The following is a 24,524-nucleotide window of genomic DNA, read 5'->3' on the forward strand; positions in this document are numbered from 1 at the left end:
TCATTATTCATTTCAAAATATATGATAACACCAACTGAGAGAATGAACTCAGTGCCCCCCCCCAAAATGGTTTAGTCCGCCCATAGATGGCAGCCGGCGGCAAACAAGTAACACAGTGAGTCTTGAGCGGTCTAGAGCCTGGGAGCCTGATCATGCTGCGCAAAAAAAAAGCCCAAATCGGGCTTTCAGAAAAAAGAAAGACAGGAAGCAAAAAGAAAGGAGGCAGAATGAGGGGAAGCAGCTGATGACTGCTTTCTTTCCAAAAGGTGAACTGAGTTTGCTTGTTATGCACCTACATCCAATTAAAGTTAACGTAGTCAACTCCAGACAGCTGCTGCTAATGTATGTATGCTAATGTTAAATCTTTAGCTTAATTTGTCAACCAGGCTGCTTGTTGCTGTAAGTAAATTATGGGCCAGGCCTAACGTCAGGTTGCCAACATTAACCAATTTCAGAAACAAACAATGCTGTGCTTAAAAGCTATAGTCAATGCTCAATAAATTCATGATATTATCAAAGCCAATGAATAGGGTTGCAAAATTCTGGGAATTTTCAAAGTTGGAAAATTTCCATGGGAGTTAACAGGAATATAAGGGAATTAATGGGAATTTACAAAACTGAAAGGTTATTCCTTTATAGTTGACTTTTTTTTTTCATTATGGCAGGCTTAGCTTATTTGATTGGTTTCTGAGGTTACAGTCGTCTCGTGTTCTCCTGTTCAAAAATAAATGTTTTTAATTTAAAACTTGCATCAGTATCATGGATCAAAATGTTAGTACACAAACGAACCCGATGTAGCCTAAGGTTTAAAGGTATTTGAGCACAAGTAGGCCAAATGCATCAATTCAGGTGGTGAATGAAAGAACCAGTCATTACTATAATCTGATTTGATTATAGATTTAAACACTATTTATACTTGTTTATATTCAAATAATAATAAAAAAAAAAATTCATTCAAATTTGAATTTTCATTTTGCTAACCGGCACCGTACAATGGCATTGTGTAGGGGGCCCACTGACATTGAGAGTATACAGGGCCCAGAATTTGGTGCTATGCCCCTGACCATCATAATCATCATCAATCATCAAGTATTTCATAATTTTGTCATGTAAATTGAACAAAAGTAATCTATTACCTATCATCTTTTATCTAACCATTCTAAACAATCTTAAACCTGCTGGAAAGCCTTGCAGCATGGTAGGTGCCCCACTGGGCCAAATCAGAGTTTCCTCTTCCTCCACAATCTCATGTGAGCCTACCTAAGCCTACCTAAACCTCTACCTAGGGTGAGTTCTTGTGTATTATTCAATGGCGAATTCTGGCCTAAAAAAATTATATGGGCGGCCATCTAGGATGCCAACATTTCATTGTGAACCCCTTCACACCACAAAAATTATAAATGTAAAAAATAACGGGGTACAGCAATGCTATGTTAGCTAATCCAAAACAGTAAAAATCTGTTAAAATTGAGTTTTTTTTTTTTTTTATATGGTAGATTTATGTGGCAAATGATTGCTAAAATTACCATATACATTTCGAGACAAACGTCTATTAATTTTCAGGTTTGTTCAGCATAATTAAATTATCAGTTTTCCTTGATGCAATCTATATGTAAAATCATAGTTATTTATGACATCACGTGTACATTTTTTCTTTCTTTCTTAAAATTAATTGTTTTGGTATTTAACCTAAAGGATCTGTAGGTGATGGTTTGGAATATTACATATATTAATGTTTTCTTTCTAGCCAACAGATATCACATGACTTTTTCCACAGAAATCAATGCCTCTGGATGCTACTGGTCAGTCTGGAGGAAAGACAGATAGATTGATACATTATTTACATCAATCCCATTATAACCTTTAAAACACATTTATTGGTAATGCTTAAAATGTATTATTATAAACATCAGCAGTTGTTATATAAACTGTTATATATAATTTGTCTGATTTTATTAATATATCATTTATATATTATAGAAACCGGCTTCATCTCCTCTAATGTGAGAGTCTCTGAGCTGGGCTCAGCATCACTCGCGTCCCAAAGAGCCGATTGGCTGAAAGCTCAGCATCCCTTCAGACTGGCTGATGAACTCTACAGCCCTGTATCTCTAAGAGCTGATTGGCCAAGAAGCTCAACAAGTCTCACATCACTGAGAGCTGATTGGCTGATGGCTCAACATCTCACATCTCTGCCTCCCTATGCTTCAGCTCTGAAGGGCGCCATTACGCGCTTTTATCTCTATCTATCTCGTGCCAACAATAATTTTATCAAGAGTATTATCACATTATTTATTATACTAACAAACTGAAGCACAAAATGAAACATCTAACACACGGATATTTAACGTTATTTGGCTACAACGTATCATTCTGGTATAATCCTAATAATGAATATTATTAGACCACTTGGAGACCTCGAATTTAGGTCGTTTTTACTTTGTATTTTGAACGAAATGGGATAATAAATTATTCACGATTTAATAAATGAATAAGTTACATTAATAATAAAAAAAGAGTTACTAAATATGATCGACTGAATAACACAAATTTCTAATTCATAAATCACTAAAATTCTGTCAACTGTTTATTCTTCCACGCTAATATAACACAATAAGCGCAAACATAAATATTATCAGCTCTAATGGCTGACCGAATAGAGAGCCTAACGTTACATCCATATTCAAGCATCACCACCGGCCACAATACAATGATTAATCCACTCATTTATAATGTCATATATATTTATATAGTGTCAGAGCTACACGTGTGAATAAAGAGATAAATGGATATGTAAAATATAAATGTTCTTACCGTGCTTGACGTCTTCAGTAAGAGATCAGTTCACCTTTTTTTTTATTAACGCAGAACACAAAAACATACAAAAGTATAAACATACATCACATAATATCAGTAAGAGATCAGTTCACCTTTTTTATTGCAAAAAGGGTACAAATCACATGTGATTAGCCATAATATACATAACATACAAAAAACACAGAGGTAAACAGAAAATCAAATAAAATAAAATAGCCAGGGAAGCTTAAAAAGTGAAAGAGGACCATATGTTGATAGTTTTAACAGCCTTTTTGTTGTTTGAGCCAGAAATCAGATTAGTATAATGTTCAACTTCATGGATAAAAAGTACAAAACAAGGTTTTTTAGAGCTGAATTTACATTTATGAATGTGAAATTTTGCCAAAAGTATTAATAAATTTATAATGAAGTACGTTTTTTCTTTACTTAGACTTTTATAAAAGCAAAAAATAACATCCTTCCTCAATAAGGCAAAGTATTTATAAATATGGTCAATGATGAATCTGCTGAGGTTTTGAGATCAGTTCACCTCTTTTTTTTTTTTTTTTTTTATTGAATATGCATTAGATAACAAGGACATATAAAGAACAGAACAAATAGAACATCTACAGGAATTAAATTATATCAAGTATATGTAAAGCTTCACATATATAAACCAAATCTAATAAAATATATATATAAAAAAAAAAAAAAAAAAAAACAGGGATACATAGAGGAAACATTATGCATCAGTGGTAATACCAAAAATATCGTCATAATTTTTCAGGAACCTGTCACTTTTCTTGTTTTTAATTAACCTTAGAGACTTCAGACATGCATCAATTTCAATTAAAAAATGAGGAAAAGTAGGCTGCGATTTAGAAAATTTTTGCTTGTGAATAAAAAACTTCCCAAACAAAATAAAAAAATTAGCAATATAATTAATTGAAGTGCTAGCTTTATCTTCTTTATAGTAACAGATTATATCCTTTAATTGAAAGGATTTGGAAGAATCAAGGTGCTTGCCAATATGAAGATATAACCTATTCCAGAAGTTACTCGTTTTTTCACATTGGAAAAATAAATGAATCAGTGTTTCATCCTCATTCCCAAAAATGAACAAGAATTGTCAACATTCATATATTTTGCAACAGTATCATTCACTGGGTATATTTTATGTAAGATCTTAAAATGTTTTATTTGAAATACAATACTTATGAGGTAACATCCAGGCTTCCTTCCAGTCTATATGTTCAATAAAAGAGAGATCAGTTCACCTCTGCGAGGATGAGACCTGCCGCGTGACATCACGCGTGCTGCTGCTACTACAGGTCACGTGATTTTTTCGACGTTGTCAAATGAAACAGGACATTTTTAGTTATGTATTTTATGTTTGTATTGTGTTTTATGTTGTTGTTGTTGTTTCTTTTTAGTATAAACAATGTTTATGCGTGGTTTAGATTTATAAACTTAATAACCTATTATTTATTTATTTGTTTGTTGGTTGGTTGGTTATTGTTAAAGTGTTTATCAATTAAAACCAATACTACTACTTTTGGAAGCAAGTTCTTAATTCTGCAATAAACTGCACTGGTAAAACCAGTGGTTAAGGGGATGATCTGGATTACCATTACTAAAATTATTTAACAACATGATTACTCATCTTAAAAAGAAGCGAGAAAAAAGAATCTTCTTCTTTTCACTTTTGTATGGGTGACACTTATTTTTTTGTTTGTTTTTTATTAAATTTAATAAAATATTACTTTATAATATGCATAAAACAGGACATTTACAAAACATATACTATGATATAATGAAATATATATTTTTTTAATATTGCTATTAAATATTAACAATAAATATTAATAAATATGAATATCAATACATACAATTGCAAGCTACAGTATGTACCTGATAGCATAGCTATTGAGTACAAGAGACATGGCCTTTATGAGTTCTTAATGGTATTCTCCTTTTGATACTATTATACTGTGTCTAACTATCTGAGGTTTATTACAGACACAGAATCCTATTTGTTTAGGAACCATGGTAATTTCACTTAGAATTCAGAACTTTAAAAAATATTTCAAGTCAAGAATCAACCTAGGGAGCTTCTGTACAGTCCCAGAATATTTAATTATTCATCCATAGTATTTGTAAAATAATAGCCTACATAGACCTTAACTCAGTATGCGCAGAGCTAGCTGATATAGACTGTATGATGTAAGTTTGTGTGCCAGTGTAACAGTGAGAGGTGAGAGTGCAGACCTTAGAAGAATGTTGCACAGACTCTTTAATGAACCTGTATATAGGAACTACTGAAGAACCAGAGAGAAACATGTGCCTGACCAATTCACACACACACACACACACACACACACACACACACACACACACACACACACACACACACACACACACACACACACACGCACGCATCCTATAACTTTATTTTAATTTATTTATAGAACCAATTAGCACCTGGACAACCAATGCTCTGAAGATGATGAATATATCCTCTCTGACTTTTTTTGGAGTCATTCCAAATCTTCAAAGCCATGTTTCCATGCCACTGGAAGAATATAATAATGTTTTCATCAATCAATCTCCAGCGAATAAAATGACTAAAACAGTAAATAACAGCATTTCATCAGAGAGAAAGATTAGATGGAATTACACACACACTTGCACATGTGTACACATGCAGGGCCCACACGCATTAGAGATCAAGTTATTTTTGTGGACTCTTCCCTTTGGGTGGCTTTAATGGTGGGCTGTATGGGAAAATGAGCCTTTAGGGAACTAAAAACCCTGTAGATCTGGATCACATTCCAGCTCCCGCTGTGTCTGTGCCTGTCTAAAACTGTTACACTCTCCAGAACCTCATGTTATCTTCACACATATACAGCACTGTCCCAGAGGGAAAAACATTACTGCTCAGAGTTTGCTCAAAAGATACAATGGACTTTGGATTTGTGTCATAAAAGTATCATCTTAATCTTACATTTCACCTGGAGGTATACAAATAGACAAATGAGAAAACTGTTGATATACAGTAGGGATTTCGACCTATAAAATGTATGTGATTTTCAGGATAGTACTTATTACAGAAATAATATACTGTGCAGTGTGAATGCAATATTTTTGGACACTTACTTGCATTTTATTTACAATTATATGAAAAAGTATTATAGTTTAAATTTGTATCGAATGCGATTAATTGAACTCAACAGCACTTAAGCACTTAAGTAGGACTTAATCATTATATGCCATTTCACAATTATAAGTTTACTGCAAAATATACTGACAAGCATATTTGGTCAAGTAAAACTTATATAAACAATAAACAATATATATATATATATATATATATATATATATATATATATATATATATATATATATATATATATAATTGACTATGAAATTGCAACATCTTAATTGCAAATACACAAATATATGACATAAACATTTCAACATTATTCAAACAAGAATTATTTTGGAAGCGATTAATCACGATTTGATAGCACTACCATAAATGCCTGTCAGTACATTTAGCAGAGCATTTTAACCATATTTCAAAGACAATGGAAGTAATTATAAAGTTACATATAAGGATGACTTAAGTTCTGCTTAGGTGGGTCAAACTGCATTTTATGTAAATGTACAGTTTTCCTTTTTTACCATGCAAGTGTCTGAAAACATTACATTCAGTTTGCCCTCAAGTATTTTATTTCTGTAATAAGTACTCTTTTAAAAGTATGCCTAAAGTGCTTTTCTTTTTGGTTTCCCTTGTGATTTCAAGAGTATTGTATTTGTCTGGATAGTTGTTCATAGCAGTCACAATGAGGTGGACCACCCTTGTGTAGAACCTTGTGTAGAATATTTTATAGACCACTGTTTTGACCAGAGACTTCATCTTAAAATGTAAACTATTTTGACAGTGGAAAAAGTTCATCTCCACAGAGATCTCTTCTGTTGTTGTTTTACAATGGGGTCCCAAAGCAGACCACTGGGTGGAGCAGTGCTCTCCATCACACACGTACACAGTGTGCAGGGGGAGTGTCAGTGGGTAAGAGGAAGGCAGCTGGCACGCAGCTGATTTGTCTGGAAGGTTTCACAGGAAAGTGTGGCATTCACGACCCAGCGCTCATTCAGTACAGACTGTCCACAGCCTCTGGCCAGATCTCAAACACACTCAGAGAGAGAGGAAGAGAGAGAGAGAGGAGAGCAGATGTGGTGAGTGTGACAGAGGAGGGAACAGTAAGGTGAACTCTAAAGGGGAATCCTGAGAGCAGAAAGGCGAGTAAGGACACAGAACTTTCCACTGCTTGCATCCTTTTCGCTATTTTACCACATTCCCAAGCTTTTAAACATGGAAGTGATTGAAGACCGCCATCTGCACCTGGAGGTGCCTGACCCACACAGATCCCTTACTGAGATCTCAGAAGATGAAATCAACCTCCCAGCCTCTGATGATGAAGATGAGGCCATCGTCGAGAACAAAGCAAAAGCTGCTGATGAGAAAGAAGAGGCAGGTGAGGGAGACAAAGGGGAGATGAATGGAGTCATCGTCCTGGCGCTGCTGGACAAAATCATTGGGGCCGTGGACCAGATCCAGCAGACCCAGGCTGGGCTGGAAGTCCGTCAGCGGGAGATGGAGAGATCAGTGATGGGCATCCAGGGGGAACTCACCAAACTGTCTAAGAGCCACACCACCACAGCCAACTCGGTCAATAAGATGCTGGAGAAGGTGCGGAAAGTGAGTGTGAATGTGAAGACGGTGCGAGGGAACCTGGAAAAACAGGCCGGGCAGATCAAACGCCTGGAGAGCAACGAGAACGAACTTCTGAAGAGAAGAAACTTCAAAGTCATGATCTACCAGGTGAGGAATGTGCACATAGAGAACAGTTAGGATTACTTAGAGGTTGATCAGGTTTCATAGCTAGGTTACGTTTAATTAAAGTATTAACTTTCGCTCAGATGCTTCTTTTGAAATTCTTGAAAAATTGACACAACTGAGACAATTGTTGACATGCAAGTGTATATATAAAATAAATGTACTATGCAGGTCGTATTGAAATCCCTTACTTCACAATGATTTCACTCCTGACAGCAGATTTCAGTTTCTTGGCAAATCGGAGCAAAGGTTGTGATATCTTCTCAAACCAAAGATTAGATGCAAGATTTCTGGTTCTTTTTTCTCATGGAAAAACAAAGCAAGAGTTACCATATGCTCTTCATTTATTGTAATTGGCATCCAGCAGAAACGTTTGAGGGATTGCTAAGAGATCTTGTTAGTTTTTTTCTTTCCTTTCATAAATTACAAATATATTTCATAAAATAATGTGTTTTGTAAAAGTGGTCTGCATTGTACTGTACAGTATGTAAAGTGAGTGCAATATGAAATCTGCAGGGTGCATCACGTCACAGCCATAGTTGGTAGGGTGTGGCCTTGGTAAAAATGAAAACATCTTACCATTAAAGAAAGTCAAAGGACACACATCCAAAGCGTCTTGGCCAAGTGCAAGAAAAAAAAATACATCCGACCATACAAAAAAGATCTGCAGCCTGTTATTCTGCCTTTTTTAGAAAAAGTTAATGTTAGACATGTGCGCCTGATAAAGGTCTTAGACCAAAACGATGCCATTTTTAACTTTGTGTGCAGATTTTCTTTTTATTATTTTACATCTTACAGTTAATAAATATAAGAATGTATTGTGGCTCTTACTTTAAAATTCAATTTCACTGCATTACATAAAGCATCAAAGCAAATTTTTTTTAAGTGCAATATTTAACAAAAAGAAATTTGAGTTTAAAATATTTCCTTCAACACAAAAACTCAATACAATGCACTGCATTTATATGCATCCAATTCAAAATATGAGTAAAACACCTATGTAATGTTTCTTCATATTGACACATATTGACACATGGAGCCCCATTCTTAGTAAAATTAAGGTTAGAATTAAGATTAAGATGTTTGGATCCTTTTTAACATCTGGTTACTCTGCTAGGACATAAAATCACCAGATGATTAAAAGCCACTGTTCAAAAATTAAGAAGAAAAGAGTTTTTAGAAGAATCTATACCAGCATCTTGTACACGTGACATTTATTATCTCATGCAATAACATGTAGACATTTAAAGGTGTTACCTAAATGAACAAATACTTTTTAAATCAATCATGTAAAGCTCTTCTAGAGTTAACTGATGTATGCTTTTATGTTCGCTTGCACTGTGTGTTACTGAAGTCGCCTCAGCTGGACTACCAGCTGCCTTAGAAAGCAGGATTCTGTTTGATGGTCGCAGAATAAACGAACACTGTCATGTTTTAACATGCATTCTCTCTCCTACATGGCAGACATGCTGGATTAATGTAGAGAAGGTTTCTTTCTTGTTCTCATCTATGGAAAATACCACAAGCAAAATCCAGAGACTATTTTAAAAGTGTGGGAGTGGTTTGTTAGGGAAAGAGGGAATAGAAGAGCATGAACAGAGGGTAAGGACAGAGTAGAGGGGAGTGGGAAAAGAGAGAGTTACTCAGACAGACTGTCTGTAGTTAGTTTTTCTTTTTTGGCTGTATAATGAAATGTGTAATAGCCTGCAGCTTTGAACATTCAGAGTTTCCACACAGTGAGTCAGAAGAGGAACACACGCACACACAATTCACTAATTACTCTTCCGAACATCCTCGCTTCGCTCATCAGAGAGGGAGGGTCCATCACAATTCCACCCTGTTATTATTATGCAAGTTTAGGAAGCTCACATTCCACTTTTTTCATTCAAATCTACTTTTTCTTTAGACAGGGTGATTCAACACGATAAGATCAGAAACTTTGTAGAGTATGAAAATACAGATGCGAATACTTGGCCGATACATCGCAAGCATCCAACTATTGTGTTATTTATGGTTATTGGCTTAAGTTGCAAGACCTTCTACTTCACCATCAATTGTAGTCTATTAATAATAGTTTTTTTGACCAAGAACTGGCCAGTTAAAAAAGGAAAAAAAAAGTATCTTACTGACTTACTGGTGGTTTCGTTTTATACATGTCGAGTAGGATGGTACTACAATGATGTTACGGTTGATTAAAAAAAAAATTCTGTCCATCCAAAATTAATAAGTATAGATTATTGCACAGACATAAAGATAAATATGCATGTCTGATAATGGATATCTCATTTACTTCCATCAAAGAAATCAAATTCAAACTAAATTTTGAATGTCTTTCAAAGAAGATTTGATGGCACAAACTGGCAAAATCAAGTCACTAGGTCTTCTGTTATAACGTTATATGATTTAAAGACTGTGATGGCCAGGCAATGTCAGGCTGTTGTGATTGTCTGTCAGCCTATTTTAATTTTTTGCACTCTGTTCTTCACCATTGGCACTATTCTGACCCCTTTTGGTGGCTTTTTGGATGACTGAGCATGTTAAATTGGCAGCGAAGCCCACTGATGATAAAAATCGTTGTGATTTGGTGTTGTGCTCAGCAAATCAATTCACGAGATAAAAAACAAAATTGATGGTAAGAAGACTTAATTTTCAGTTATAAGTCTTAGCTCTTCCGGGTTTCTCTTTTTGAATAATTAATACAGACTACTGCCACCTGCTGGTATGGAGAGTTATCTCATCTCAGGCAGGTACAGAATGTAAATGCTAGTTGGGCATTGGCTGTAATCTTTGTGTTGTGTTTAAGCACAACTTTGTTTTTGCTAGGATGCAGGTGATGTGAGGCAACACCACAGTAATGACCACTAATTCTTTGAAGTTTGTTTGAAAAATTGACTTTCAAAAATACTTTGACAATGCCAACTATAGAACCCTTTGTGTTAATGTTGAAAATGCTAGTGTGAATTGTGCTCTGGTCGTGTGAAATCAAGCTTAAGTAGTTACTGTAGAAGCATTTACATGCATGCACTCGCATAGCATATGTTTCAGACCTAATACATGTCATATGCAGATTACTAAACTCATCAGAGCCAAGCCTTTTCACCAATGGCATGCAAATCCAACCATTAGATAATTACACACACATCTGATTTGCATGCTTCACGGGTGTGTTGAAATGTTTTATAGGACAAAGAGCATTCTAATCATTTGTCTCCTTCAGCACAGTAGGCCAATGTTTCATATTTCATAATTGTGAAATGTGTTTGACAGACACTCCAGGATCATGAGTTTCAGGGTGTTCAGGGGATTTTTTTTGTGTCCCTGCCCAAAGAAGACGCCTCTCTCCTCACCCATTTGAGCTCTTCTGTTCTGAATAAAAAAAGGATAACAGTTTTCATACAGCAGGGACTCTCATTGAGGGGCTTGGCGAGCAGTGTGGAAGTTACCAGGCAAGCTACTGGAAGTCATAATGCAATGCATTTGCACTAATGTTCGATTTGTGAAACTATTATTACACTTTATTGCTTGTTTAATTGAATAAACAAAAAATAAAAAAGGTAGTTTGTTTTTGGAGATTTTGGTCTTTTCCCCTTCAAGCAGATAGGAATCTCAATCGAAGGCCTTTTAGAAACTATAACCGCCCGGGGGTGTTTCTCTTTGCCTTTCTGACCCCTCTACTCTATTTCATCATCAACATTCATCCTGTCATCTGCTGCTGCTACAACTATCTCTCTGCTTTTCTCTATCTCATGCTAACATGCGTTTAACATATTTTTATGACCTTCATTCTCTCTTTTAATTATGTGTTTGATATTCATTTGAGTGGGACAAAAGGTTTTTCAGATCAGTTGGCACCAGTTAAACATTATAGTTGTGTGCGATAGGTTTTGGTTAACAATGAAAGTAAAAATGGCATGCATTAAGTTGTCATGATATGTTAGATTTGGCAACTTTTAAGTTTTTACAATTTACTTAATAGGACATCCATATTTAAACCCATTTTACTTGGCAGGACATATTTCTGAATGAAACAGAATATTGAAATATTTAGTTTATCCCGTTGTTGTTCTTTTGTTCTTTTCACAGTCAGATATGATTTTTATTTAAAAAAAAAAATGTGTGTGTGTGTGTGTGTGTGTACGTGTGTAAAAGCATCCAATAATAATAGAGGTTACTGAGAAAAAGCAGTTTCAGTTCTCAACATCTCAGCCCCTATAAGGTGACCCACATAACATGCAAATGCATTACTAAGTTTCAAAGGTGTATTCCCTACACTAATGAAAAACACATATGGCACATTTTAAATGCTTCACAACCTCTAAGACCTTTTAATAGCATTCAGTGTTGCTTCTTGGGCCCTCTGGGCATGGATATAGAGGTGCATTCCAGTTATTATTCCTCTTCTATTCAGTGAAAGCAGGGAAGGGAATGAGAGAGGAGGGTTGTGTGGTAGGGTGTGGTGTCTTAACAAAGTGGAGCTCAAATGTACCATGCTGATTCATGCTTCAGGCATCCTCACTCCCCATGTCTCCATCCAGCTCTTTTGCTTCTCATCCCATTTTGCAACAACTCTGTTCCACCCTCCCAGTATATCATGCATTTATAAACCTGCCAGTACTATTTTATTATGTGACCCTGGACCTTAAGTCTTAAGTGTCAATATTTCAAAATTGAGATTAGATTTCTACATCATCAGAAAGCAATAATAAGTATAAAAAAGCTTTCCATTGATGTATGATTTGTTAGGATAGGACAATATTTGAAAATCTTGAATCTAAAAAAAAAAAATTAAAATATTGAGAAAATCGCCTTTAAAGTTGCCCAAAAGAAGATCTTAGCAATGTATATTACTCATCAAAAATTAAGTTTTAATATATTTACAGTAGGAAATTTACAAAATATCTTTATGCAACATGATCTTTACTTAATATCCTAATGATTTTTGGTATAAAATAAAAATCTATAATTTTGACCCTTACAATGTATTTTTGGCTATTGCTACAAATATCCCAGCGACTTAAGACTAGTTTTGTGGTCCAGGGTCACATATTTGAAAATTTTATTTTATGAAGCCACTACTCCAACTTTAGTGTCATGAGATTCTTCACAATTTAAAAAATAGGATTTTCTTTCATAAAAAAAAGTCTTGCTGACGCCAAATTTTTGATATATGTAGGCCTATGCAATTGGCATTTATTAACACATAAGACATTAACATATACACACATATAGTTATAACAGAGTTTACACAATATAATGCATATTGCACAACACAAGAGAGACACAGGTTTATCAGTCCAAGGGAAGCTGTTTACAAGTTCAATCAGGGCCAGATAATAGTCCCATTGGCAGCTCAGTAATAGCAAGCTTTGCCAGTGGTTTGCTTGCACTGCACTCTATGTATAAAGAGCCCTGTTTTGGCTTCAAGCTTCACCTCATTCTGCCTAATGCTTTGAATGCTTGTAGAAATGGGTTATTGTGCTTTATCTTTATCTTTGCATCATTAAAACATACTCAAGAGTTTTGTTTAATGCAGGCATTGCAAAAAATTTATATTGTAGCACACCTTTCCACTTTGCTTTAAGGGTTGTATCCAATTTCATTCATGTACAATACATCCACTGAACTGGTTGGTTAGTTTCAGTCTCTTCCTAAGTGAGTTGTTCTTGTTAAGAATAGTTTTAAATATAGATGATTTGTCTAGCTCATAATCAAAAGCTATTCATGAGCTCTAAAAACTTTAACCTGAGCGCAAATCTATTTAGATTTTGATTAAGTTCAGAAATTCTCAACCTGGATGCGTTGTAATGGTTTAAAACATTTCCATATCATAGATACATATATATTCACACAAGCAGAGATCTGAAAAAGATCTGAAATTAGAAGGAAAACTTGGATCTTGTCCACCTTTCAGAGACTGGAATGCTTAACTGTATCATGTAACTTACTCTACATACTTAGCACCAATCACATAGTGGAGTTAGTTGATAACTAATGTATTTGATCTGGCCCTACCACTGCTAGACCATATATGGTAAAGTCACAGAAATACTCCCATTGTCTACGTCATGTAGAAAAGCTCATTTGTTGTATGTAAATTTGGAAGCAATTTGAACGAGACAGGGGCTTCCTCCACTGACCAAAGAGAAAGAAGCAGCACATGAGACCAGGAAAAGAAGAGAATTAGAGGAAAAGTGTTTGAAATAGACAGTAAGAAGTATGCAGGGAGAAGTTATGAGAATAGAAAGCCATCTGGGCTCCTAAAACACACACACATCTGTGAGAAGGGAAGGAAAGGCACTAGTGGTTGCTATATATAGGATCTGCTGCATAGTTGTTTGATTATGAGGGGGAGAGGGCTCATGGACGAGACTGGGTTATAATTGATCTGGATCAGATGCTCAGAAAGGCTCTTGTTCAGCCGAAGGCAACAACAGAATGGATGGCTATATCCACTGCTGGCACGGCCCAGTGCTGTGTCTTTTTGAGCTGTTTCTGTGCAGTTAATCTTCAGCCGGGCATGAGGCATAGCAGCATGACTCTGGCTTTTGGCCCATGTCACTCAGTTTGGCAGGGGCTTTATCTTGTTTGCACACAATCGCCTAACCTCCATCTTTCCTGTTCCCCTTATTCTCAAGATTGTTCAGTTTTGGGTGAATGTTTTTGAAACTGTATGAGCTACAAGCTAGTTTTAAAGTAGTTCCGCAACACTTTAGCTACCCTTAGTTTACTATCCTACAATCACCAAGATACAATATAAACATGTGTGAACACACACAAACAGTATACATATATAACCTTTAAGAAGTACACATATTTTAAAAGCATACTTTTAAAAAGGCTACCTAAAAAATTTACTTACAATATACTATAGGTGCGAACTGTAATGATTTCTTACACCTTAATGCATTTTAATTGCATATATTGTTACTGTACTGAAAAAAAGAAAAAAAAAATAATAATAAAAGACTTCTTGAAAGGTTCTACAGGGAAATGGTTAATTTATGACATTGCTATGAAAAAAAAAAACCTTTTTGGAACTGTTCATTTAGTAGTTACTCCCACCAGTGGTTCTTTTTTAAGATGAATGATGGCCACAGTGGGCCTACACAGAGGCAGCATTCTCCTTTATTATACAAGAAACTATCACTGTATAAATGTAGCAAAAATGACAGGAGAAAGACAGCAAAGATTCATTCTTGGCCATTAGTGGACTTAAGAAGATATACAGTGCCATACTTTGTGAATCAAAAAAGTCTATTTGCATGAGAGAATCCCCTTAAATAATTCTGTGCATTTGCAGAACAGGAGTCACTCCTGAACTTGACAGATTGTTGAAATGGTTGATAAAGTTATGCATATTAATTTAATTTAAGCATTTAGCAGACGCTTTTATCCAAAGCGACTTATATTGCATTCAGGCTAACAATTTTCTACTATCATGCGTTCCCTGGGATTCGAAGGAACACATATAACACTCTGTATTGTAAATCAGCTGTAAACAATTTGGCGTGTCCTATTTTTTTTACAAATAAATAGTGATGATATGTTATTGTTTGCCAATAGTATAATTTTGACAAAGACAAACCTCCAGTGTTTAAAATTTCTAAGCATTTGTATTTATTTGTATTCAAGGGTTCTGAGCTGCTCAGCATTTGGTGCAAAAGTAAAAAAAAAAAAAAAAAAAAAAAAAGTTTGGAAAAATACGAAACAGAAGACTGAATCAGTATTTCTTTTGCTGCATGGAGCATTTGGTACATTACTACGGCTGTAAAGAGAGGATGTGCTGATGTTCCACACAGTCATAAATCTCTGTGTAAACACAAACCTCTCTCCTCCATTGTTATTGGAAAGAGTAACTCGGCAGCACCATGGCAACCATGATTGTGGTGTCGGGCAGCGCTCTAAATCACTGGGAAGAACAGGCCAATAGCAACTACATGTTCTGAATGACAAGCTAAATACTCTTTACTGTACTGCATATGGGAACACGTCAGTCTAAGAAAAGGGTTGCAGCTCACCACAGACTGGAAACAGCCTGCTTTTGCTTATAAAACTTAACATGGCACAAAAACATGACTTGCTCCACGCGCCATGCCCCAAACCTTTAGGAAACATTTTTGAACAGTCTGCTGTTGATGAATATAGAAATAAAGAATTGCTCTGTGAGCTCCAGATGCTCTATGCCAACGTTCACTTTCTCAGAGCAGCGTGTTCTAATGGAATCCGGCCGAGATTTGCCATTTTACAGCATGGGTGATTTCCTAAAGTTTACACTGAACTCCACATGGATGTAAATCTTCAAGGACGGTCGCAATTGTTAAGCACACAATCGCCACAGTTGTCTCATCTCGATGGTCACCATGAGGATCCTGTTGTGTGGTTGCCATGGAAACACCCAGTGTTTATGACCTCAAACAGTTTAATTTGGTGTAACAGTTGAACAGCTCTCTCTATCTCAACAACAGCCTCTGATTCATCAAACAATATTCCCTGCAGGGAAAGCTAGCATACCATCACTTTATATAGTCAAATCTCTCTCTCTCTCTCTCTCTCTCTCTCTCTTTGATACATTAAAGTAGAAAAATCACTCAGCGAAAGAACAGCTGGAAAGAAAAGACTTCTTTCCCTTGAGGGCGTCCCCACAATTATTTCTATCTCCTTCTATTCCTACATTAATTTAATAAACGGAGAGAGTTCTGACTTTGATGGGACAGCATATACCTTTGATGGTACATTAAAGGCCTGTTCATACCAAGAATTATAAAAATCGCTGTAAAAATAAGTTCATAGCATCCACACCAATGCAAATTAATGCTCTGTTTATTAAAATCTCAAGCTCTTTCGAGATGCATTATCCTGCAGTAATTTCAGGGCCACAGTCTACAGTCCTAACCCTAGTTTTTGTGAGTACTGAATGTAACCTTGACTTCTTAGCATCCAAGTTGAATATCTAAAACTATATATCGTTAATATTTGGAATGCCTTGGTTGCATTTCTTTTAGTCAACCAATTTGGTAGGTGATGCTTTTAGCTCTTTCGAGTTGGGTGGATTCTTACTAGTTGTCACTATTTTTATCGTTCATCAACTGGAAGAAAAAAATTCTGAAAGTAATTCCAACAATCTATCTATATGTCTCTAGATCAGCCCATTTTTAATACATCCAAACTTTCCTTTTCTATTTTTAAGTATTATATTACCACATTTGTATTTAGCATTTCAATTCCCAGCTTTCTTTGCATCCACGACTGAAACAATTTCTTTTCCAAATTGGCTACTCTTTTATAGAGATGCTTTTGAAATTTCTGGGGTTTTCAGAAACTGATGTTGTCAAAGTTGGGCAAAATTCTAAACTACAACAAATATACTTTTTTGATTTTCCATTTGCTCTAAATGCACTACTCTAAATTCTATAACTTTACAAAATATAAAAAGATCAAAGATAGATCAAAAGATAGAAATATATAAAATTTGTCGTGCACTTCCTCAGCTGTTGTATTAGAAACGTTCATGCAGCAGCATTAACAAGTTTTCTGTGATCTAATAGCATGGTTATAACACAAAGTATGGTGCTCTACATTACAATGCACATTATTTTTTGTTTGTTAAAAAAGTGGGCACACTTTATTTTTAAGGTCTAATTCTCTCTATTAACAAACCATTAACTAATACTTTTGCCTCAACAAACTTCTAATTTTGCTGCTTATTAATAGTTAGTAAGGCAGTTGCTAAATTTAGGTGTAGGATTAAGGATATAGAATATGGTCATGCAGAATATTTGTTTTATAAAGGCTAATAAACAGTATGTTAATAATAGGCATGCTAATAAGCAACTAGCTATTAGTGAGAATCGGTCCCTATACTGAAGTGTTATACTGAAGTCCACATACACATTCCACACGTACTCCCTATCCTGGTGTTCCACGTTTCCATTTCCTGCCATGACGAAGTTATGCAACATGTCCAGAGGATTCCCTTGCACACATCCAGTGCATATTCTTGGGAAAACCCCACACCCACTCGTTTTCCCTCCGCTCTGACCCTGTGCTGGAGTTTGTGGTTGGCTTTGAATGGAAAGGTGGGGTGGAGGGTGTTTTGGTGGGGAATCCCTCATCGTCATGGAGACACGGCAGGCAGGAGGCAGGCAGATGTGAAAGAGCTCTTCACATGTGACTGAAGAGAGACGCTTCTGTGAGGCAGTGGAAATATCCCGCCATCCACACACAGTGTTTTCTTTTATCAGTCTGCCGACATGTGGAAAACATTTTCAGCTTACTTTTTTGTTCTAATGAGGATCGGTTCACCCGAATATGAGAATTCTGTCATTAAAAGCAACCATTATGTTCTTTCAAACCTGTATGGCTTTCAGATACCTTCATTGCCATACAATGACAACTAATCTTGTCAAGTGTGTAAATGTAGTCCATATGGCTTCTGTGCTATATTCTAAGTCTTAATCTGTAAATAAATTGTTCATTTTGAACCACTTTAACAGAATAATTGGTTCCCTAACTTAAAAAAAAAACTGTTTTCCAGCATATGAGGGTTTGGAAAGACATGAAGTCAAATAAACAATGTTTTGGGGAACCATAATGAAACACTTTAGACATTTTCATTTTTAATTTCATCTCATCTGTGGAGATATAAAGTTGTGGTATGTCATCTAAAAAAATAACAGATACTGTCTGCAAAAGAGGACGGATGAATGAAAGGACAGATGAGTGAAAGTATAAATGAAAGGACGTTTCTGCTGACCAGCTGGGGTTGAAGCCAGATGATATCAGCATGTGACAAACCTACCTGCAAACACACAAGAGAGCCAGACAGACGGATAGACAAACCAAACCTCACACCATGTGACACACACAGTCAAAAGAGCTCTTGTTATTTCAGATTGTGTTTATACACGCTGTGACAAACACACACACACGCACATTAACTGTGTCAGAGACACACAAACAACTCTTCTGTTCATGTGCTCATATATTATGTCAATCTCTGTAGCCCACGGCCCTCCATGCTTCTGTGGTTGGCTCATGGAAAAGTCAAGCATTCTGTGATGTGGTCTCAGTGACTCATACATACTTACGTGTGGGTATGTGTGTGTACGTGCAGAACACCTTATGTTTGAGAGGGAAAAGGGGGGAAAGCCTTGAATGACACCATTTGTCTTATCCAGACCGCGATGATGCAGCGACAGAATGAAAGAAAGGAGGATTTCTTATAACACGTGTTGCTGCACTGACCAGATATTCTGTATGCTGCTTATTTCCAAGAGAACTGTGTTGTGTGTGTGTGTGTACAATGAGAGAAAGCAGCTAGAATTAGAAGGTGGGATTACTTGGTCATTCTCATCTTCTCTTCTCTTCTCTTCTCTTCTCTTCTCTTCTCTTCTCTTCTCTTCTCTTCTCTTCTCTTCTCTTCTCTTCTCTTCTCTTCTCAAATGTTTCTGAACATCTGAGCGAGCTTAATTGCTAAAGGACATGTGCTTTCAATAATGACATTATCGTATCTGGTAGTAATCACTGATCTATTTATGGAATATGAAAGGGGAGCTTTAGATTGAAATATATTTACATTTTTGTGCTTTTTTTATTTCACATTAGGCACACAACAGTTCCCTTGTCAAAAAGTAGTGCACTTAATTGCATTGAATGTTTACATGTAGTGCACTTCAAACATTAAATATATATATATATATATATATATATATATATATATATATATATATATATATATATATATATATACTTTTAATATGCCTACTTTAAGGCCAGATTTAATAAACAGGGCAAATTAGCATTAGAATGCAATTCCATGAAAGTGCTTATGGGAGGGGGAAATTCTGCGGGTGGATACTTACAATGTGCACATTAAGGAACACATGATGCACCAAGATCATTTCTATAATAACCAGCGCAATCTACTAAGAGCAGCGAAAATTACTGCCTGCTTTTAAGACATGCTTTTCTGGGGCATTAAATAATGCCACAAATACCAGTAATCTCTCTCCTATATAGCAGAAGAAGAAACCAGTCTTCCTCCAATCCACATCGCAAACAGCAATTGCGTCATGCATTTTACACAGATATACTAAATATGGAGTGTTCAGTGCATAATAATAAATACATAAAGGGATTTCTGTCTCATGATTTGAGAGGATCTAACCTTTCAAGAGGGAACAAGTTCAAAGAGATTTTCTTTTCTTGGGAATGTGAAATTTAACTCCCCAGCTCTTATCGTTCCCCTCATACACACATTTACTCACATTTTCCAATTGTTTCTAATGGTGGAGTGCGTGTTTCCCTTCCTCTCTGCTCAGCAGAACAATGCAATATTAACTTTAGAGAGGCACTTTGGGATATGGGCTCACCAAGGTGACTGCCTTACTTCCTCTAACATGTTTTCCATCTTACTGTTCCTCCATTACAGCTGCTTTTAGAGAATGTTGTTTACTCAAAATGAGTGACCTTCTGACCTTTGGGTCTTTAGTACCTTAGATAAGATGCCCTTCTAATATTCTGAACTTCATTGTGGTCTGACTTCATATTTGAACCTTTTGAAATGACGCTACGGCAAAGTACTTGTACTAGTCCATTCTTTGTAGAAATCAGAGTGTGATTTCTCTGTACTGTTTATGTTAGAATGTTAGCATTAGCATCAAGTTCATTGTCTAAAAGAAATTAGGGTAGTGCATTGATCATCATATCATAAGAAGCTATCGTGTTTGCAGGGACCTGGGTTCGAATCAAGCGTACAACATGACCTCTCTCCGTGTTTTATTTGATACATGTAAAAAGCTGACAAAGTTTGACAAACTCAGTTAAAATGTGTGGGTGAAATCCCTTTTTTTTGTGAAGTTTTGTGAAAGTGTTGCAGGCTGATTTCGCTCATGTTCATACTGTACTTGCTTGTGAAATTTTGCTAATGTGACCTTTTGTACCTGTAGAGGGAGCAGTCACAAAACTCCATTTGTGTGCAAATATTCCAACTTTGACATTGACAAACCTCTTGTTGGTCAAAATGAGTTTACTCTAATACTTCTCTCTCTATCTGACACAAAGTAAATCAGGCATACATGATCCTCATGAAACAACCCAAATATTATGACATAATATTAATTCAAAATATTTCTGTCCACATGTTTAGTATAGAATGAATGAAGACACTGTTTCTCAGTATGATAAGTCTGTTTTTATGTGAGTTTGGAGGTATAACATTCATGCAAATACAAGCACCTCCAGCAGCAGCAGCACAAGCTTACCAACACTTTGTTTACTTGTTTGTTGTTTTCCCTGTGTGAATCATTTGTCCCAGCTTGCTGCAGGGGAAGAATAAATCAAACAACAAGAAAAGACATCCTTTTATTTGTTAGTTTGGCCTGAATGTTAGCAGAGACATTAACAGAGCAAAACGGAATGATCAATGTATCACACTGACAGAAAATATGTCTCCTTTACAAACAAGTCAGAGCATTGTGCTGCAGAAAAGGAGTGTGCTTGGGAACGAGGGGCTTTGCAGGATGGAATTCTGGGAATTAGGGTCGGGCAGGAGGGTGGGAGACAGGTCGGAAGGGAAGGGAAGGGCGAAGAAAGAATGGAAGAACAACAAAAGAAAGAAAACAAAATCTCTGATGAGGAACATAAGAGGAACAGCTCTGGCTGTGAGATGTGCATGTTCTCCACTTTGTTAACCTTTGTTAGAATTCATTAATGATAACTCTTTCATATGCACATGCTTGTTTGACATTACAAATAGTAGAGGTTTGCCTCTAGTTAATATCCACAGAAGGTAACTATTAGAATGACCTTTTAAATGATACAACCCCTTTGCATAAATAAGTGCATAATAAAATGTTTGTAGTCACCCAAGAAACATCATTAAATCATATCGGTGACCCAATAGTGATCTAATAATGGTCTTTGTGTAAATTCAGCATGTGGGTGATGTGTGTAAGGTCATCATTAATGTTAGCATGGATACTGAAACAATAGGGCAATTAAATTGGATAAATAAAGACAGGACACTGATTGCTTTGGCTGTGTTTAGTTTTGGAGTTCTGATACACGCTTTTGGCAGAGGCATTTACAAATGTTTTGAGGAATGTGTATTAGCTTGCCTTCATCGCTGTGAATTACATGATTATTTTGGTATCTCTCTGCAGGATGAAGTGAAAATACCTTCAAAAGTCAATGTGGCCAAGTCCATGAAGGTTCCAGAGCCTGTGGAAGGAGAAGCTGTAGGGGAACACAAAGCAGCAGCAGAGGAAGGAGGAGAAGACAAAGAGAAAGTCAATCTGGACCTGTCCTCAGATGAAGAGGAGGTGGATATCGAAGAGACCATTGAGGAGTCTCGAGCAGAGCGCATCAAACGAAGCAGTCTGCAACGCGTCCAGAACATCAAAACGGTTTTCTCCAAGGAAAAAATGGAGAAAACCAAGCAAAAGACCAAGGAGAATTTGGAGAAGACCAAACAGAAGACCAAAGAGAACTTGGAGAAAACTCGCATGAAGACCAAAGAGAACTTGGAAAAGACCAGGCAGAAGACCAAGGAGAATCTTGAGAAGACCAAACAGAAGACCAGGGAGAACCTGGAGAAAACACGTCACAACATAGAGAAAAAGATGGGCAAGCTCGGCAATCGGATGTCTGTGAACCCCGAGCGCAAGGAGAAGATCAAGTCCTCGCAGAAGAAGATGGTGAAGTCTTTCACTCCTGACCACACCATCTACGCTCGCTCCAAAACGGCTGTCTACAAGGTTCCACCGTTCACCTTCCATGTGAAAAAGATGCGTGAAGGAGAAGTGGAGATCCTTGGAACTGAGATGGTGGAAGTCGGTGGGGAAGCAGAGGAGGTGGAGAATGCAGTGATGGAGGGAATAGAAGATGAGGAGATGGAAATGGAGGGTGGCGAGATAGTGGATGAAGACGACGAGACAGAAGATAGCCCTGAGATTAGAGCGCTACTGGAAAGGGGAGAAGGGCTGGTGTTAGTGGAAGACCATGACAGAGATAGTGATTAGTGTTTGTGTGTGTGTGTGTGTTTGGGTGCTTACACATTAGAGAATGTTTGATTGGTAGGACAGTATGGAAGGCTCAGTTTGATATCAAATGTCAATACAACAAATTCGATTTCCGAAAGCTCATCTCTCTGAGATGCTAATCAATGACCTGATACCTAAAGAGGTTTTGGTTACTTATCAGAACATCAGTTTCACCAAACCCTGAACATTTTCTGCTACATCTTTCAGAGCACCATCTCCATTCAAGTGTTTGCAGCATTCTCTGACATAGCATGACCTCTAGTGTGTAGGCACCCTGAGCATGTGTGCTGTACTGCTAGTCCAGATATTGGATTCTGCAGGAGAATGTGAGTGTGTCTGTTTGCATGTGTGTATCTGCATCTTTTCTATCAGCAGAATGTTTCAATATAGGGTGACTCTATTCACCTAACGTATGTGCGAGTGAAAGATTACTTTAAGTAACTAGTTCCTTGAGTGAATCTTGTTTATTAAGACTAGGCGTGCCAATCAATAAGATGCAACATGGTATATGGGAACATTGCTGTGCTAGATGGACAGGATAACCATAAAATTGCAACTCTATGAAACAGTTAACGGACAGATGGCTTGATCAAATGAACAACATACTTGTTGGCAGGTAGTTCTTTTGTTCTAGAAGAATAATTGGTCACAATTTATATTACAGTAGGTGGCTTTCACTACATTGAAGATTGTCCTGATCTACTGTGTAACCACATTCCCACATTTACTGCTCATGGGTTTGGAGTGAGGATAGGAGGATAGGTTAAGGGTTGGGTTACGGTTAACATTGCAACTGCAAATAAAATGATATATATGTTGCATCAAATTGTTAATTACGTAGTAGTTAAGGCGATCTAATATAAAGTGAGACCAATTATTTTCTTTATTGTTCTAGTCTCACAAGCAGAGCTACAGACTGTTCTTCACTTTTCATAGAAGGTGGAGGAACAAACCAAGAAAAGAAAACCTGAAGTATTGCTTCTATGTTCTTATTTTTATATCTTTTATATACCTTTGAGTTTAAAGAATAATGTTACATTTCTGTTAAAGTCAAACTGTTACACTGATTATTTTTGGTCTTTTGTGATAAATTACACAAATAGTAAATAGTATGAATATGAAACCACATTCAAACATCAAAAGTTATTATGTCACTATATGGTGTTGACCTTTTGCGTGATTTTTAACTATCAAAACAGATGATAAAAACAAGTATAAATGTCTATAAAATGATCTTCAAATGGCACTGCAGGCTTGCTCAACATAGGCACCAGTGCTCTTTACCCATTTAAAACTACTGTTTATGTAACATTTACACGTCCCCTGGTGGACATGTGTGGTTGTAATGGGCCAATGAGCAATGAACCCTTAGCCTCATTTATTGACCTGATTTATTGTTAAGAGCACACAAGTTACAAAGTTAAAGCGAAACAGGTATGAGCAAGCAAAAAGCTACAGATAATCTCATCAGCATCTTAAGTAAAACACATATAATGAATAATGAATCAATGATATTATTTAGAGCACAATCATTTCTTATATGTGTTCATTTCATTCTCCTCCATGTTTATATATAATTTCAGCAATTGCGTAATTTAGCAAAACTTTTACTCTGCTTTAATCGGTTTCTTTTTTGTGTTTTATTTTTGCTTGTGTAGCTGATGATGCATTTGAATATTCTCTTGTAATGTCAGTCTTAACCACTAATGTGTTAATAAAAGCAACCAGGCTTCACACTATATGAATACTGTTTATCTGATAAAAATTTTAGTATTCCCTACTTATGA

At 36.3% G+C, this 24,524-nt stretch overlaps 1 protein-coding gene across 1 annotated transcript; it reads left to right on the plus strand.

The window, feature by feature from the left end:
* The first annotated feature begins 6,919 nt into the window (after positions 1 to 6,919).
* Positions 6,920 to 24,476, plus strand: cavin1b (caveolae associated protein 1b). The gene is made up of 2 exons (XM_059524359.1): positions 6,920 to 7,681; positions 21,859 to 24,476. The coding sequence occupies exons 1-2, from the start codon at positions 7,172 to 7,174 to the stop codon at positions 22,714 to 22,716; spliced, it is 1,368 nt and encodes a 455-aa protein (XP_059380342.1). The 5' UTR covers positions 6,920 to 7,171; the 3' UTR covers positions 22,717 to 24,476.
* The last annotated feature ends 48 nt before the right edge of the window (positions 24,477 to 24,524 follow it).

This window comes from Carassius carassius, chromosome 35 (genome assembly GCF_963082965.1).
Source record: "Carassius carassius chromosome 35, fCarCar2.1, whole genome shotgun sequence".
In the NCBI taxonomy this organism is placed as follows: Eukaryota; Metazoa; Chordata; class Actinopteri; order Cypriniformes; family Cyprinidae; genus Carassius; species Carassius carassius.

Bases quoted from the DNA above. Each gene is read 5' to 3' on its own strand.
- cavin1b (XM_059524359.1), top strand. From the start codon at position 7,172: ATGGAAGTGATTGAAGACCGCCATCTGCACCTGGAGGTGCCTGACCCA. The intron at 7,682-21,858 runs GTGAGGAATGTG...ATCTCTCTGCAG, and splicing joins TCAAAGTCATGATCTACCAG to GATGAAGTGAAAATACCTTC.